General features: G+C 38.0%; 1 protein-coding gene across 4 annotated transcripts; it reads right to left on the reverse strand.

Moving 5' to 3' along the window:
* Nucleotides 1-695: 695 nt before the first annotated feature.
* Nucleotides 696-16,073, reverse strand: bach1b (BTB and CNC homology 1, basic leucine zipper transcription factor 1 b). Of its 4 annotated transcripts, none has more exons than XM_026941890.3 (5): nt 15,932-16,073; nt 13,971-14,222; nt 11,051-12,205; nt 6,611-6,817; nt 696-1,807 (listed from the first exon to the last, which is right to left on the reverse strand). In XM_026941890.3, exons 2-5 carry the CDS (start codon nt 14,202-14,204, stop codon nt 1,394-1,396), a joined length of 2,010 nt encoding a protein of 669 aa, XP_026797691.1. In that variant the 5' UTR covers nt 14,205-14,222; nt 15,932-16,073; the 3' UTR covers nt 696-1,393. The 4 variants fall into 4 exon arrangements, with proteins under 4 accessions (XP_026797691.1, XP_026797692.1, XP_053097398.1 ...); XM_026941891.3 differs by having other exon boundaries at nt 13,971-14,247; nt 15,932-16,036; XM_053241423.1 differs by lacking the exon at nt 15,932-16,073 and adding an exon at nt 15,381-15,925.
* Between the last annotated feature and the right edge of the window lie 1,461 nt (nt 16,074-17,534).

Raw genomic sequence — 17,534 nt, forward strand, 5'->3', positions numbered from 1 at the left:
ATACCATCTGTTGAATTTTAACTCGCATTTCAATTCAAGGAAGAATGAGTACTGACACCTGCCACCAATTTCCTTGCATGTTTTCATGCTTTTTGCATTCATAGCACAAAATATATTTGCTGTTTTCCTTTCATGACTGCTTTCTGACAAAACACAACATATACATTTTTTTGTACTGCCTTAGTCCTATATAGAAAATCTATTTCTGCTACTGATTGATAAAGCTTTATAGAGGTCACATCAGTTAGGAACTACTTTGCAGAATTAATTTAAGAATTATTTTGTAATTAAGGTACTCAGACTTCATATATTAGGATCTGGGAAAGGTGCATTTTATAGGGAAGGTAACAATATCCATCATTTTGATTGTCTAAATAGTTTCTTTGAAAACAAGCATTTCAGAAAGAAAAAAAAAAAATCAAGGCTGTGGGGAATCATGTTGCTTGCCAGACCTGCATTTATTACCAGAACAAATCTACTAACCTTTGACTATGACTGGTCATTACCAAGGTTATTAGTCAAGTGCTGCCATCTGCTGGTGAAATACTCGTTCCTTCCAACAAATACTGAGTAGTGGCTTACAATGAACATTAATGTAGAAATATGCCTGCACAGCATACATTTTAAAATTCTGATCAAACTGATTATCAAATTGACTGTAATATTTTGTAAAAAGGAATCAATCCAGTGCTTAGTGAAGTTAACCAGATCAAACAATTTATTGATTTGTCTTTTAAGACAAATGAAATAATATGGCCCCTTGCAAGAAAACCGCAAAGAGGTAACAGCATAATCAAACTATCAGGTATTTCAGTAAGTATATTCAAATTTGAGAGAGGAAAAAAAATGATTATAAATGTTTCACCCTGTAATGGCCTGTTATCATTAGATTTGGTTTAAGACAAAACTGTGCCAACAACATAGTTAGTTGAAGCAATATATGTAGCGCAAGTTTTGTTTGTACATAATACTACTGTACATTAGAAAATAATCCTAAAATTTACGTATACCTGGGCTGTCTGTACACCTTGCTCCTCTGCCATAATTAATGCAATTTAATGTATAAGTAATACAATATATTTAATTACCTGTTCAGGACTCAAAAGATCAGGATGATCAAGAAGTGATATGATGAAATGTCCGTGGGAGTGTAATAAGGAGGAACCTACCTTAGAAGTATAAAAAATATCATTTGGTTCACCAAAATGTTCATATAACACTGAAAAACAAACCTGACCTTCATACATAAAAGAATCAACATACAACCATAAAAACAAAAATACAGAAGCAATCTAATACACTGATTGTCAACAATAAATGTTTGCCTCATGTAGTAAACAAAAAAGTTTTTAAGGACAGTTCCTGGTTTACAAATAATATAAAAGGAAGCACCTTATGATTTATCTGTTTCAAGTTTACAGATTTGGTCTGGAGAGATGGACATGGTCTCGCTGTTCCCTGTGTGCGGAGTTTCAGTAGATCGGAGATCAGAAGCTAAATGATTCTGAGTGTTGGCAGATCTGGTGGAGGTGCCAGGCTCAAAGATGCCAGTGTCAGTGCCAAGGCATGGTGCCAAGGGCTGGAGCTCAGGCTCAGAGCAATGGTAGAGCTGCATTTTGGTGGACAGGTGGGTAGAGAAAGGGCACTCTCCCAGAGAGGTATACTTGGCAAACACCTGTAGCTGCTCAGGCTGCAGTTTGGCCTCAGCACACAGCCTGTCATACAGAACTGAGTAATTCTCCCATGTCTTCAGCCTCATCTGGTCCAGTTGCCGCTTCTCAGCAGTCAGCTTCTCTCTCTCACTCCGCTGTGGAACAAAAACAGGCAAACAAGTGTCAAACCCATGCATACCAGTGGATAATTTTCTGAACATTAGGTCTGATAAAGAAAAGGTTCACAGGACATAAGTTATGTCCTATTCATTTGTTTTTATAATATTGTCTGAAAAATGCAAATTTTTGTGCCTCAATCAGCTGCTGTTTTTGCGAATATTCGGAAAAGCATTCTTCAAGGTGATATAATACAAATGAGAGCACAGTCCAAATCTGTTTACTACAATACCAATTTGTAAATCAAAGTAGTATCCCACCATAGGTATAAACTACTTAGCAAACAATGTCTGCTAGGATGATAAAGCTTTTCAGTTAGCAGGGCACTCCGTGTGACTTGCACAATGGTCCATTTCCACACACTGACATTTACTAGTAGCACTTGTTAGCTAGGTATTTTTAATAGCAATAACAAAACTTTAATGGCTACCACGACAACTGGCCACAAGTCTGGTTATAATGACTGTGGCAAAGGAGGCATGTTTAAGCGCCGACTGTGACAGAAGGAGGAGTCACAGTGAACGAGCAAGTAATGACTGAGTGTCTACACCTGTGTATGATTTACAATAAACTATTTGTGTGTTTCCTCTCTCTATATGGGCCAAATATCAGACAGAGAGTAGGACCATGGAGAGTGGAACAAATCAATGAAAAACAATGAAACACTGTGTGTGTGCCATATATTTAAGTTTTGAGAAGTGATTTATATTGGCAAGAGTGGTGTAAAAAGAACTCTGGAAAACAAAATAGAAAAAAAATGCTGCTATGGGGACCTACCCATTAGCTGAGGTGATCAAGATCCTTGACTCCATCAAGCCTAACACCAGGCCCTCCTCAACCTGAGGGCCAAACATCCCCAACGCTGTAAGGCACAGTCTGAGGAACAGCATGTTTTCTGGAGCTTACTGCAGCCCTCTAGCACTCCAGCAGTGACTGCACTGCCTGAACTGGAAGCCTTGTAGCTAGCCCAAAACCTAATGGGTGGTCCAAATGCTGTCTCTGTGGACTGGGGAAGCCCTGCTAATGGCCTAGCAGCTGCCAGCCTAGAACCAGCTGGAGTATGACCAGCAGAATCAGGCCATCTTTGAAGTGGATATATCCCTGAACAACATTATCACATGTTCTGGTCTCTGACTCTCAGCAAGGTTGGCCACCTGTTCACCTATGTGCAGCAGCTCTGGGATAATGTTCACATGCCCATCCCCACTACCTGGAATTGAGACCGTTCTGCTACGTGTCCCCACCTCGTATGTCAACCTCGCCCTTTCTCCCTCTCCGGGTATGGCAGGTGAGGTAGTGCTGGGAGCCAAGGCATTTCCAGGACCGGTGCCTCACCATGGTGACAAAAAACATAGTGTGAACATGATGGCTATGCCATCCACAAATCCTGGACACAAATGGGTCAGATATCAAAGACCTGTTAAAGGTTATGCTTGTAGATGGGACCTGCATTAGCATATCAAGGTGTGGGACACGTGTGGCTCTTGATGGAGAGGTGATGCCCAGGCTGTCAACAGCTGTGCCAAAGTCAGAGAGAACTAGGGGGTGGGAAGGTAAACACCTCCCAACCTTCCATGGAAATTCCCCTCAGGGGCAGTCAGGAGAAAAGACCCTTTGACCAGGTGAGAATAATCAATGGTTAGTTGGGGAGTCACACTCTCCTACCCATTTTTCAGTGATTAAGGATAGGTTATATTGGTTGACACAGGACAGATGTGTGTGCAAGAAGTGTTTTTTCTATCACACTCCTGCCTGCGCCCAGAAGAATTCTGACCAAACCACCCACTCTTCAATAGTTGATTCTATTCAAGTAAGAACAGATTTGAAGCCTTAATTCTGAAGGAGAAAGCAATTTCTAGCTGTACATGTTCTACATATGCTCCATGAGAGTAATAAAAAGTAAGTGTACAAAACAGGTACTGTACAGAGCTAATGTACTTGCTGTTTTATTATCCATAAACATTCTGGCACATTAGAAAGTCCTTGGTGCAGCAGAAAGTTACTATTGTGGCTAACATCAGATACCATTAGCGTTAAATATTACTGACATTACCTAGCTACATGCAATGTAATCTAAGCCTTCCAGTGAAGGTCAACTAGCAGGAGTAAAGGATCTGTTTGTGTGATATGTTCTAATGTATTTTTATAAATCATACTCAATTAAAAGTGAAAGTATCAAGACAAAAATGTACTCAAGTAAAAGTAAAAAATTATTAAAAAGTAAGAAGGAAAAGTTTTTAACTGATGAAATTTAGTAATGTTTTCATGTGAAAATTTACTCATGTGTAAATCCAATTACTTATCTAAAACTGCTGTAAGCAACTATGCATTATTACCTGAAAATTCATTCAATCTCTATAAGTTTGCTGGTCATATGCATGACTATGACACTACATGGTTTACTAATGAATTAACCAGAAATAATAATTAAAAAAATCATACAAATGACAAATATTTACCATTAGTTAGAAGTTGACTTGCTGCCTAGACAATCACATTAGCTACTGGAATCTACTAACCTGGTAATAATAATAATAATAATAATAATAATAATAATAATAAGCTAATGTTAGCAAGTTAGCAAAACTTAACATGCTTTTTCAAACTAGATGGAGTTCATGCCTCCTAGGAAGGCAAAGGTGACACCTCATTTTATACGAATCTTTGTTTACTCCATTATATTGAAACATTATACTGAGGTAGGACCAGGGGTGCTCATCCTCAAGTTCGACATTGCAGTCCAGTGGCTTATCCCTCTTTAAACATGCAAAGATAGCTATAGCATTAACTACACTGTGAAGGTTACCGCAGATGACGTATTGGGATGATTCTTGATAGTTTTTTTTTTCAACACTGATTTAACTTCATTGAATGCTTTAAACTGAAATGTAAATAAAATGTGCGGGAGGCCATCCAATTGATGTACAGCATACAGTCATTGGTTAGGTGAGATAAGAAAAGACCTTTCTGATTTGTAAGGAGTACTTTGAAAGTATAAATAAAAATCTAAGAATTAAAAAGTATGTTTTTTTATTAGAAATGTAACTAAGTATTCAATTACAATTATTCAGGTGTAAGTATTCAATTTCAATTTAAACAATAAATACCTCCAAAATAAATAATGTAGATATTATTATATCTATATATTATATATCTATACATATTATATGTAGATAGTTATATTAAATAACTCATAGATTAAGAGATTAATGAACTACAGTTGGGGTCATAAGTTTACATAAACCGTGCAGAATCTGAAAAATGTTAATAATTTATAAAAATAAATAAATAAATAAATAAATAAGAAGGATCATAAAATTGTATTTTGTTTTTTATTTAGTACTGCCCTGAATAAGCTATTTCACATAACAGATGTTTACATATAGTGCGAAAGACAAAATAATAACTGAATTTGCACAAATGAACCAGTTCAAAAGTTTACATATACTTGAATCTTAATTCTGTGTGTTGTTACCTGGATGATCAATGACTGTTTTCATGTTTTGTGATAGTTGTTCATGAGTCCCTTGTTTGTCCTGAGCAGTTAAACTGCCCACTATTCTTCAGAAAAATCCTCCAGGTCCTGCACATTATTTGCTTATCCAGCATCTTCTACATATTTGACCCCTTTCCAACAGCGACTATATGATGTTGAGATCCATCTTTTCACACTTAGGACAACTGAGGGACTCAGACACAACTATTACAAAAGGAGGAAACATTCACTGATGCTCAAGAAGGCAACACACTACATTAAGAGCCAGTGGGATGTAAACTTTTGAAGAGGATGATGGGTGTAAATTGTTATTTATTTTGTTTAAAGATCTCTTTTTTTCATTTAGTACTTCCCTTCAGAAGTTACATAAGATATTTACATATTTCCCAGAAGACAAAATAATAACAATTTACACCATTAAAAAAAGTTATCCGTTCAGACTGCAGGCGTCAGAGCTAGATGAAAGTCATGGAGAGCAGCGATTTTTTTTTTGTTTAAAAAAAAAAAAAAAAAGGTTGTATTGAGTGAAATGATGCTGCTGTTTACCAGTATATTTTGAGTTGGTACATCACATTAGTATGTCAGCTAGCCAGCAAATGGTACCTGTCAGTCGTGACTCAAAGCTTTAAAATATTTACCTGACAATAGTAAAATCAATACACTTGCACAAATTATATGTCTACAGTTTATCATCTTTAAATATTAATTAATAACGCTGAGCTGCTACTTTGAGCCATCTTAAACTATGCGCCATCTTAAGTTCTGGTAATATCCTTCAGCATGGGAGATTTAGATCAGCTTAGCTGAGAGAGGGTGTGGTTTTCACTGGGGGATTTGGTGGCTCTCTAACTAGGCTTTTGCATTAATTATTAAAACAAATACACCTTATAACTGATAGCTGGATCCTGATAACTGATAACTCAATGGTGTTGCCAAAACAGATTAAAAATCAATGTGCGCTGTTGCTCTTTCTCCTGCCAGTAGTTCATGTGTCCAGTATCGGAATTAGTATCAGCAAGTTATAGTTAAAGATATTGTTGCATCCCTGGTTTTACACATCACCGTTATTCATGTTACTTATTAGCTACTAACATGATAACTATATAGATAACTGGCTGGCTGGTTACTACTACTAAACTCAGACATGCATGTATTATGGTCAAGCTGTTATTACAGAATTCAATACAGTGTAAATCATTTGTAAATTCCTTCTTTACACAGGTATAGAAACCACACAAATTACCTGTGTTTAGGAGGAAAGAATCACCACATCATAGTCACTCACCAGTCTTTCAATTTCACACTCCAGGTTGTGGATGCAATCAAGTTTCCTCTTGCGGCAGCGACGAGCAGCAATTCGGTTTTTGCTGCGGCGCCGCACGTCATGCACAAAATCGAGCTGTTCACGTGTCAGCCGATGTGTCTTCAGCATCTGCTGGAAGTCGTTACGGCTCAGTGATACGATTCCCTCCACGGAAAATGGCAACTGCATCTGTGCAAGAAGCTGGTCAAATCAGTCACTGTGCATTTGCATTAGGTACCAAGCACCAAAGGTGCTAGAGTTCTTGCTGTAAGGAATTCAAAATTTGTCAAAGAGGAAGTCAGACATTTTGAGTTTACAAAAGAAAAAAGTATTTTTGTTTCTTTTCCTACAAATTTTGTCAAATATCACAAAATCTGGATCAAATTAGTGGGGTGGTTTGTCCACAACATCCAAGTAACTTTACAACAAGGTCACCAAACAGGAAACAAAGCCATTTCTCAGCGATGCTTTTTATGTTGACACCAAATTTGGCACATACAGAGAGGTCTGTAGATATTTCGACATTGAAAAAATTATTGTTATTTTAGCTATCTACCACTGTATATTGGACTTGAAAGTAATTAATGAATGTAATGCAGCTTTAATTTGGGCATATTTACATCCAAATCTGGTGAAAGGTGTAGGAATTACAGCACTTTTTATATGTGTTCCTCACCTTTTAAGGGACCAAAAGTAATTGGGCAAACTAACATAATCATAAATTTAATTGTCATTTTTAATATTTAGTTGCAAATCCTTTGCAGATGTCTTCAGTTCCTGCTTTTTCTTGGGGTGTTTTGCCTTCATCAAGTGAAATGCATGCACAATTTGATTCAGGTCAGATGTTTGACTTGGCCATTGCAGAACATTGCACTTCTTTGCCTTGGGTTGGTTTCGAAGTGTGTTTCAGGTCATTGTCCATGTGTAGTGTAAACCAATAAGTTCTGAAGCATTGGCTCAATCTGAGCAAATAATATAGACCTATGCACTTCAGAATTCATCCTGCTGCTTTTGTAAATACAAAGGAACCAGTTCCATAGGCAGCCATAAATGCCCAGGCCATAAGATAAAGTGGTATACTTCAGATCATGAGCAGTTCCTTCCCTTCTTCATACTCTTGTCTTCCCATCATTCTGGTAGAAGTTGACCTTTGACTCATCTGTCCATAGAGTGTTGTTCCAGAACTCCATGGGCTTTTTTTTTTTTTTTTTTGGCAAACTCTAATCTAGTCTTCCTGTTTTTGAGCCTTAACAATGGTTTATATCTTGTGGTAAACCATCTGTATTTATTCTGGTAAAGGCTTCTCTTGATTGCTGACTTATACGCCTACCTCCTGGTGGGTGTTCTTGTTCTGGCCAACTGGTGTGAAGAGTTTTTCTTCAACAGGGAAAGAATTCTTCTGTCATCACCACAGATGTTTTCCATGGTCTTCTGGGCCTTTTGGTGTTCCAAAAGGTTCAGAGTGGTGTTGGAATACTTGCAAATTAAAGCTGAAAGCTTGATGTATTGCCATCAAATTGAATATATCTCCCTGGAAATAAGCGCTGATGGCCCCAGTGGCTTCTGCTCTTCCTCTGATGCTAAGAGGTGGGGCCAGAAAGTGCTTGGCCCCTTAACTGATGTTTGCGGCTATACTGTTTCACCTTTTTTTTTTTTTTTTTTTTAACATTAGTATAATTTTGTTTATATGTGCCAAAAGTAAACAGTGCATTATTGTAAATAAAGCTTGTGAAAGGTTGGTGCAAAGAGTCAGCTGTTTTATTACACTGTATAATAAAGAGGTATTACAGCAATAGCTACAGCAGTGAGCTCTTTAACACTGGGTCTTTCCCTGAATTATAAGTAGGTTATCCACTTCATAATTTCAGTTTCTAGTCTCCCAGCACTGAAGAATTATGTCAACACAATCGTAAACTATTAACAAAACCTGGCCTGGCTATCACTAATGGTTGGACTTTTGGACTTTTGCCTTCTCCATAAAGCTGGTTACGGGTCAGCAATCATGCAACATAAGAACACTGCCAACACTTTATAGGCCCTCAACAAGCATAGTTATTGCACAACAAGCACAGTTATTGCACAACTGGTCGTTGGACTTCTATAGCACGCAGTATTGGGGAAAAAAAAGAAAGGAAAATCTGCATGATCTGGGTGCTTTTTAATATGTTTTAATAACTTTATAATTTTAGGTTCTATAAACAGTTTAGAGACATTCATTTACAGGTACATTTTGTTTGAAAGTGTTTCGAGGCATATAACAATTATATCATTTATACACAATGATTTGCAAAACTGCCATGCCATGGGCCTAAATAGTTTCTTCACTTTATTCTTCAAGCGCCTTGCAAAAATTCACCACCCCAACCCTATCCACCATCCACCACCCCCCACCCCTTGTACTTTTCCACATTATACCCTGGAAATTAACTGGACTTCACTGGGATTTTATGTAATGAATCTACACAAAATATCCAATGATACTGGACTGTGGGAAGGGGGAGACTATATAGTTTGCAATTTTTTTTTTTTAACAAATAAATAACGTACAACGTTTCCATATGTATTCACTCCTGTTGCTGTGAAACCCCTAAATCTGTTCTGGTGCAACTAGTCCTCACCAGAAGTCACATAATTTGCAGAATGGAGTCCACCTGTGTATAATTGAAGTGTCACAGCATATATGTATATATATATATATATATATATATATATATATATATATATATATATATATATATATATATATATCTATATCTATATACACCTGTTCCTGGGAGGCCCCAGAGAGAGAACCTAAACAAACAGCATGAAGGTGACGGAGCTATCAGAGATACTTTATACTATGGTAAAGTATCAATCAGGATTTGGTTATAAAATATCCCAAACTTTGAACATCCAGCGGCGCACCATTAGATCCATTTCAAAAATGTACAGAATATGGCACAACCATGACTCTGACTAGAGGAAGCCATCCACCAAAAGTGGAAATCCAACACTGCTCATCACCCTGAGAACACTAGCCACACACTGGAGCAGGGTGGAAATACTATCATGCTGTGCTTTGCAAGGATAAAAGATTTTATTTTTATATATTTTACTTAGGCAACCAACAAATGATTTTTTTTCATGCCATAAAAATAAAAATATTGGCAATAAAAATATTTTGCTTTTTCAAATACTGGACATATTGTGTAAATCAAATGGTTAAAAACCCAGTTTAGTCCATTTCTATTCCAGGTTGCAATACTACAAAACGTGGAAAGGTTCATGGGGGGTAAATACTTATGCAAATTAAAATAATGCACTGTATATTTAGTTTTTCTGGCCTGGAAATTAGTTCTATCCCTAGCCATAACACAGCTGCCCTGCTATTCCCCTTTTTTCCTTAGCCCATTAAAGTTCTGGCTATAAATTATTCAGTAACTACAGTGAAACTAATAGGAAAAGTATGTAGTTGCAAAAGTGAGAAACGTCTACATTCAAGTGTCAAACGAGAAGAAAGTCTACATTCAAATAGTTCAAATGGACCTTAAGGCATCTGTTGTTTCACAAGGAAGAGTGGAGTTGGCAATTTCAGTTCACCTCGCAGACAGTAGAGGACACTAAAAATTACAAACTGCTTCTTAAAAAGTATCAGTTTATCAGTCACAACTATTCTAAGGAATAATATGTATTGTTTATTAATTTCTTACCTAACTATCAGGCCATGGTACATTTTCCTAGTGGATGTTTGTTAATGATAGCTCATCCGCATTTTGAATTACTAATATCTTTGCTACAACTTTGATCATATTAAGGAGCACAGAGCACAATGTGTTCTCCCAAAGTTAAAAGAAAACCAGTAATATTAACAGCTGGTTAAATATTTAGCTGATCAAATGATAGCAACTTATTTGTTAGCCACTTTATAAAGTCTTAATGATGATAAAGATGCTCTTTGCATTACGTGTTACTGGCAAGTTTTGTGTGAGACAGCACCTGTAGCCATGACGCACTTGCCCCAGTTGTTCATTTCATACATTTAGTCATCATTTGTTTAGTAATTAGGAGTTTAAGATGTTTTATTGGGTTCCTTCTCACTACATGCGGGCATTTGGGGCATTTTAAAATTCACTTACAGTTTAGCTTTCCAATGTTGTTTCTTGCCTTTTTCTTCTGTAGACTCGTAGCACTTCAGGTCTGTGCATGAGGTCATGTGGTACAACATCTATGGTCATTAGTCATAACGAATAAGGGGTGCTCTGTTTTATGCAATAGTTACCCAAATGCAAATGCTACAGAATCAGTGCTGTTTTTGAATTGTTTTTGAATTCAAATTGCACTCAGAAACGAATCAAAATCACGATTTTAATACAATTTTTTGTGAAGCCTTACATTTGTGTGCTAACATATCAAGGTATCAGAAATCAGAAAGATGCTTACCAGACTTGCTTGCTCACTGGTGCAGGACTCACTTTCCCCCTCAGTGTCAAAGCTATCAGAGTCCTCTCCTGAATGAATGGAGGAAATGTAGGAACACTCTGCTGAGCGAGATGTCACCTCACTGCATCGTACCTGAGCTTCCACTGCACCCAAATCCCTGAGAAAGGGACACTCCAGCTGTTTTAGCCATTGTAGCTCTGAGCTTTTCACTGCCACACCTTGGCCACAAGCTGAAGCAGGCTCTGAGACACGGGAGCTGCAAATGTCGGGCCAAGCACTGAGCTGGTTGGCCACCTCCATCTCCACAGTGCTTCTCTGCTCTGTTCTTGGGTTCAGACAAAAAGTTCCATTTCTACGATCGGATACTGTACACTCTTTACCCATGACTTGCACAGAAGAACTTTCAACCACTTCTCCAGCAGATGGATGAGGTGGAAAAGATCCTCCTAGGCTACACGATGAAGTCATTGAACACATCTGTGGAGATGTCTTGCCTGAGCAAAGATTTGGAGGTGTTTCAATTGGTGATTGCTTTGCTAAGGGGCAGCAAAAGGACATGGCATTCTCCTCAGTGATTCCAGTTGTGGTCTTGTTAGACACAATATCTTCAGACTCAGGTTTTTCAAAGCTGGAGCAAGGCAGGCAGTTTAGAGAGCAGGTACTCTCAGTGTTCTCTGGTTCTGTGTCTGTGCAAGACTGGCCTTTCCCACAAGCCAGCTGAAACTTGCGGTATTTTGGACAAAGTGAGGAGTAGTCTGACTCTGCTTCTGTATCAGCCTCAGTTTCTACTTGACACGGGCTACAGGTTCTCACGGCCTTTTCACTGAGACTTGAGGAGAAGTTTGGCTCCTGTTTCTTCAAGGGCTGAGTCACTGATGATGCATCACCAGTATCATTAGCACCATCATTGTTAATGCTTGATTCATCCTTGGCTTTCCAGCATTTGGTCTTGCAGCACTGAATCGTCTGGACCTTCGATGAACTTTTGCTGCTGTCAAAGAACTTGGGCAAGATGAAGTCAAAACAGGCTTTGTCCAAGTTTTTGAAGCCCAGCACAGTGGCACAGTTATGGATCTCCAGCACATTCTCTTTGGTGAAGAGCAGTTTTGAAGTGTATGCAAACTGCAGCAAGGGTTCAAATCCTTCAGTCGTTACCTTGGAAAACAAAACCACTTAATCATCAGAATTAGAATCACCTTTTTTTAAGATTATTTTTTGAGAAATTATATTCAAAGACTTGCCAATGAGGGTTTTTTTTGCATACAGTGGATATAAGAAGCCTACACAACTCTGATAAAATGGCAGGTTTTTGTGATGTACAAAAATGAAACAAGATAAATCATGTCAGCACTTTGTCCACCCTCGACGTGAAATTACATATAAAATTGAGTGAAAAACAATCAGAAACATTTCAGGGAAAAATAAGAAAAATAAAAAACTTACAATAACCTGGTTGCATAAGTGTGCACACCCCTAAACTAATACATTGTTGAAGCACCTTTTGATTTTATTACACTGCTCAGTCTTTTTGGCTAAGAGTCTATCAGCGTGGCATAACTTGACTTGGCAATATTTTCTCACTCTTTCTTGAAAAAACATTCTAGATCTATCAAACTGTAAGGACATCTCCTGTGCACAGCTGGTTTCAGGTCACCCCACAGATATTTAGTTGTATTCAGGTCTGGACTCTGGCTAGGCCATTCAAAAACATTGATCTTCTTTTGGTTAAGCCATTCCTTTGTTGTTTCCTTTGTGGATGTATGCTTTGGGTCATTGTCATGCTAAAAGGGGAAATTCCTTTTCATCCTCAGCTTACTAGCAGACACCTGAAGGTTTTGCAATAAAATCGACTGCTATTTGTAGCTATTCATGATTCCCTCCACCAGGTCCAGCTGAAGAAAAACAGCCCTAAAGCATGATGCTGCCACCACCATGCTGCACCGTGGGCACTTTTGGTGACATGGTTTTTTTTTTTTTTTTTTTTTTTTTTTTTTTTTTTTTGCACCAAACATACATTTTGGAATTATGCAATTATTATACCTTTTGGAATTGGTCTCATCAGACCATAACACATTTTGCCACATAGGTTGGGTGATTTAGTTGAGCATGGATATTTTTTTGTGAGAAAGGGCTTTCGTCTAGCCACCCTACCCCACAGTCCAGACACTGTCGTCACATGCAGAGAGTAATCAGCACTTGTCATATATTCCTGCAGCTACTTTACTGTTGCTGTAGGTCACTTGGCAGCTTCCCTGTTAAGTTTTCATCCTGTCCTTTCATAAATTTTGGAGGGACATCTTGTTCTTGGTGATATCGCTGTGGTGCTCCATTTTCTCCACTTGTTGATGATGGCCTTCATGGTGTTCCACGGTACATCTAATGTTTTGGAAATTTTTTGTACCCCTCTACTGATCGATAGCTTTCAACAGTGAGACCCTGTACAGGCTTTGTAAGCTCTTTGCAGACCATGGCTTCAGAAGTCAGATGAAACTGTGAAGAAAATCCTACGGAAACAGCTGATCTTTATTTAGGGTTAATCAGAATAATTTCACTGATAACAGCTGTATGATAATTACTTTTGAACATGAGATTGAATGTGATTGGGTCATTCTGAACACAGCCACATCCCCAATTATAAAAGGGTATTCACACTTATTGTTGTTAAGGTTGTTGTAAGTTTTTTTTATTTTTCCTAAAATGTTTCTGATTGTTTTTCATTTGATTTGTAATTTCATAGTGATAGTGGAAAAAGTTCTGACATGATTTATCTTGGTTTCTTTCTTTTTTTTTTTTTACATCACAAAAACCTACCAGTTTAACAGGGGTGTGCAGACTTTTATATCCACTGTATATCTGAATGTGTAATAAAGTAAATAGAAGTTAAACAGGGCATTAGTTAGAGAATACAGTATGCACTTACTTCATCCGGCAAATTGATGATGAATCCCTGGCCTGTGTGGTTGGTCATGCGGGCGCTGAAGTATTCACTGCAGGAGGCAAGAACCGAGCGATGGGCCCTGAAACTGCGGTTCTCTACCACCACCGTCACATCACACAGGAGGTCCTTCTGCCTCTGCTCATCCAGACAGCGTAGTACATGTGTACTATGCACCGACGACTGGAACGTGAACTCTGAAGTCTTGCAGCTCGACATTGTCACGCTAAATTACATCTACATCACAGTGAAAGAGGAAATTCTGCACATTAGAAAAAAAAAACCCGTCAAAGTGTGGAATGTGACACCCAGTCATGACCGAGGCCGACAGATATTTATGGCTGCTCATTATCTAACTGACAGGATTTACAACAGATGGACTTTGACACTTACTAGGTCATGACAAATAAACTGTAGTCAGAGAACTAAGTTCTGGACCAAGACCAAGTTTTTTTTTTTGGGGTTTTTTTTTGCAGACTTGCCGTCCAGAACAAATTCCACAGACAAACTGAATGTACACCCTTATAATCACAGGTTTATTTGATTAACATTAATAAATATATTCAATCTATTCAAATAGGCAAATGTGTATTTATTTATTTATTGGCACTATTAGAGCTTTTCATTCCTTTTCACCCACAGTGCTAAAAATTAGATTTACATTAATTAGATTTTAGATTTATTAACAGCAATATTCTTAGTTTTAATAAAACCGCAGTTGAAGCGATGCTTGTTTTAATTTACTAAGCTTCAGATTAGTTAATGAACAACTTCTTATAAACACATTAAAGTGACCAGCACAGTTTCAATCCCATTCAATTCAAATAACCAGTATAACTATAACAACTATAATGCAGTAGTCACCACATCTTTAAAAATAAATAAATAAATAAATAAAATGTATGGAACACAGGTCTAGGTGCATACACATGCAAGAGAAGAGAAGGATCCTGATCCTGATTTAAGAAACACAGGTCTAAGTGCACATACATGCAAGAGAAGAGAAGGATCCTGATCCTGATTTAAGAAACACAGGTCTAGGTGCACATACATGCAAGAGAAGAGAATCATCTTGATCCTGATCCTGATCCTGATTTAGGAAACACAGGTCTACATGCATACACATGCAAGAGAAGACAATGATCCTGATCCTGATATAAGAAACACAGGTCTAGGTGCAAACACATGCAAGAGAAGAGGGTGATCCTACAGGAAGGGACCATGTTCCTTAAACATAAACACTGTCAAGATATGAACAACTAACACCTCAATGAAAGAAACAGGGGTCAGTTTATTATATATATATATATATATATATATATATATATATATATAAAATACGAATGTAAAGTAATTCTAAAGGCTGTGGAAAAGCTGCCATGTTGGTGTCCTTACCGGTCTGAAGGGTTTATCAGAGGTAAAGTAAAGAGAGAAGCGGGGTCAGGCGAGTCATTGCTGCGGCTGTGCTGCTGACTCACGGCGCTGCTGATAAAGGATGAGGCAGCACATTTCTCCGCCTCTCCCTGCACATATTCCAGCCACTTTCCGAGGAAACTACAACTACAACCCCGCACGTCAGCGGACACATACCAGCCTACTTCCCTAAAAAGCCCTGGAGAAGTTCAGTTCTGCCCGTGTTTAAGGCGTAAAACAGAGGAAAGTCATTCAGAAAAACGTCAGGAGAAAAAAAAAAAAAAAAGGACGCGAGCGAAAACGTCAAACTGTTGTTATTTAAAACAGTTGTGTTCCTGGTTACTCCGAAATCCGAAAAATAAACGTGTTAACACTATTTACCTTCATTTCACTCCAGAGTAAACAAACTGTCTGAAAAACTTTGACAGCATATGGTAGGCAGGCAAGCTGCTGTCCCAGTATTTCCCTTTCTTTCAGCGAGTACATCCTTACTTATATATAAACATTCATTTAAGATAAAAGTTAATACTCACCTATCATGTCACTCGAGACGTAAAACTCCAGACGTTTCGACTTGTCAACAATACACGTAGCTTTTAAAAAAAACTCCGACTCGTAGCAAACAAGGAGGCGCTTGTGTTTCCGTCATGTGACCGAAGCCAAAACTGTTGTTATTGTCCCGCCCACTGAAACACCGAGGCTCAATCCCAATGCCTCCATGCTCCCTCTATAGGCGCCCTAGATATAGTACAAAATATCGACTCTCACACCCTGTGTAGTTTCCCAGTAGCTATTAATTGGGATTTGTCCACGGTCAGTGTTTCAGTCGCTCCGTCTTACTGCCACTTCTAACAATAATACTCCTGCTCTGGGGTCTGTCAGGAGAAGAGTGTGTGAATGTGTAATCCTCTAACTGCGAGCTGAGACAGCAAAATCTCACGCAGATTACTGTTTACACTTAAATCTTCTCCAGACTTTAAAAATCACTGCCAACTTTAAAATCCTTCATCAGTCCAGCTCTGAAAATCTGATCAATTAAATCTAAAGAAAAAAAGAACTGGTTTCTAAAAGAACTGGTTTCTGTGGTTTCTTAATAAATAAGACAACATATAATCTAATATGGCTGCACCAGCATAAGAAAGGGAGATGGCATATCAACAATTTCCTGACAGTTAATGATTGTAATTATAGCATAACCCAGCTGAATTCTCGAATCTGATTGGTCAGAAGGTGTTGATTAGTTTTCTATAACAGCATCTCTGACAGTAGTGCCGGCTGTAAGGCAAATCACAGGTGTATATTAATGCGCTCTTGCGTATTGCTTTTATGATGACAACTCGTTCACGGGGCCTTGACGCTTCACAATAATCTAAGATTAGTAATAAATGGATTAAAGAATATATAATTTTTTTGCTATGCCACAGCATGGCGTAATTCTCCAATCTGATGTGTGTGTTATTTTTGTATAGCAGCACGGTTTGGAGAGTAGTTCCGGCTCAGACATGAATGAGAGAAGGAGTCTTGGATGTCAGCGCTTTGTAACAATCAAAACAGATTTCAGGTTTTTTATTATAATGACAAGTTGCGTGTTTTAATAGAAGGAAAAGGAGATGCTGGTGAGGGAATGGCTGTTTATCACAGCTGTAATGTAGGTGATAATAGGAAGTAACTTGTCTCTTGGACATTCCACAACATTAAATCTAACTATAAACCATTAAAATGTGTGACGTGTCATAAATTAATAAATTATACATTGCAATCATTGGCAAATCGCTGTGGTACAAGAGGAACAACACACTCCAGACTGTGCTGTTATACGAAAATAATACATCACTAACCCCCGTCCCCCTTCCCCCAAAATAAACAGATTATAAAAACTGTGTTGTTTAATAAAGAAAAATTTATAATTGTTGATGTGGTGACATTTTTCTGTCAGGAGACATGTATTTAACTTTTATAGAAGGAGTCTTGGGTGTCAGCGCTTTGTAACAGTCCCAGTGCTTTGCAAAGTTTCTCAGCAAGGGAAAGATTTCAGGACAGAGTTTGTGCTTTCCAGTTTCTCAGTGTAATGATAAGCTGCGTCTTTTGAGAGAGAAAAAAGGAGATGCTGGTGAGGGAAAGAAAACGTAAGTGATG

This window comes from Pangasianodon hypophthalmus, chromosome 17 (genome assembly GCF_027358585.1).
Source record: "Pangasianodon hypophthalmus isolate fPanHyp1 chromosome 17, fPanHyp1.pri, whole genome shotgun sequence".
NCBI classification, from domain to species: domain Eukaryota; kingdom Metazoa; phylum Chordata; class Actinopteri; order Siluriformes; family Pangasiidae; genus Pangasianodon; species Pangasianodon hypophthalmus.

Bases quoted from the DNA above. Each gene is read 5' to 3' on its own strand.
- bach1b (XM_026941890.3), bottom strand. From the start codon at position 14,204: ATGTCGAGCTGCAAGACTTCAGAGTTCACGTTCCAGTCGTCGGTGCAT. The intron at 6,818-11,050 runs GTAAGCATCTTT...CTTCTTGCACAG, and splicing joins CCAGTGAGCAAGCAAGTCTG to ATGCAGTTGCCATTTTCCGT. The intron at 1,808-6,610 runs GTGAGTGACTAT...TTTGTTCCACAG, and splicing joins AGTGTGAAATTGAAAGACTG to CGGAGTGAGAGAGAGAAGCT.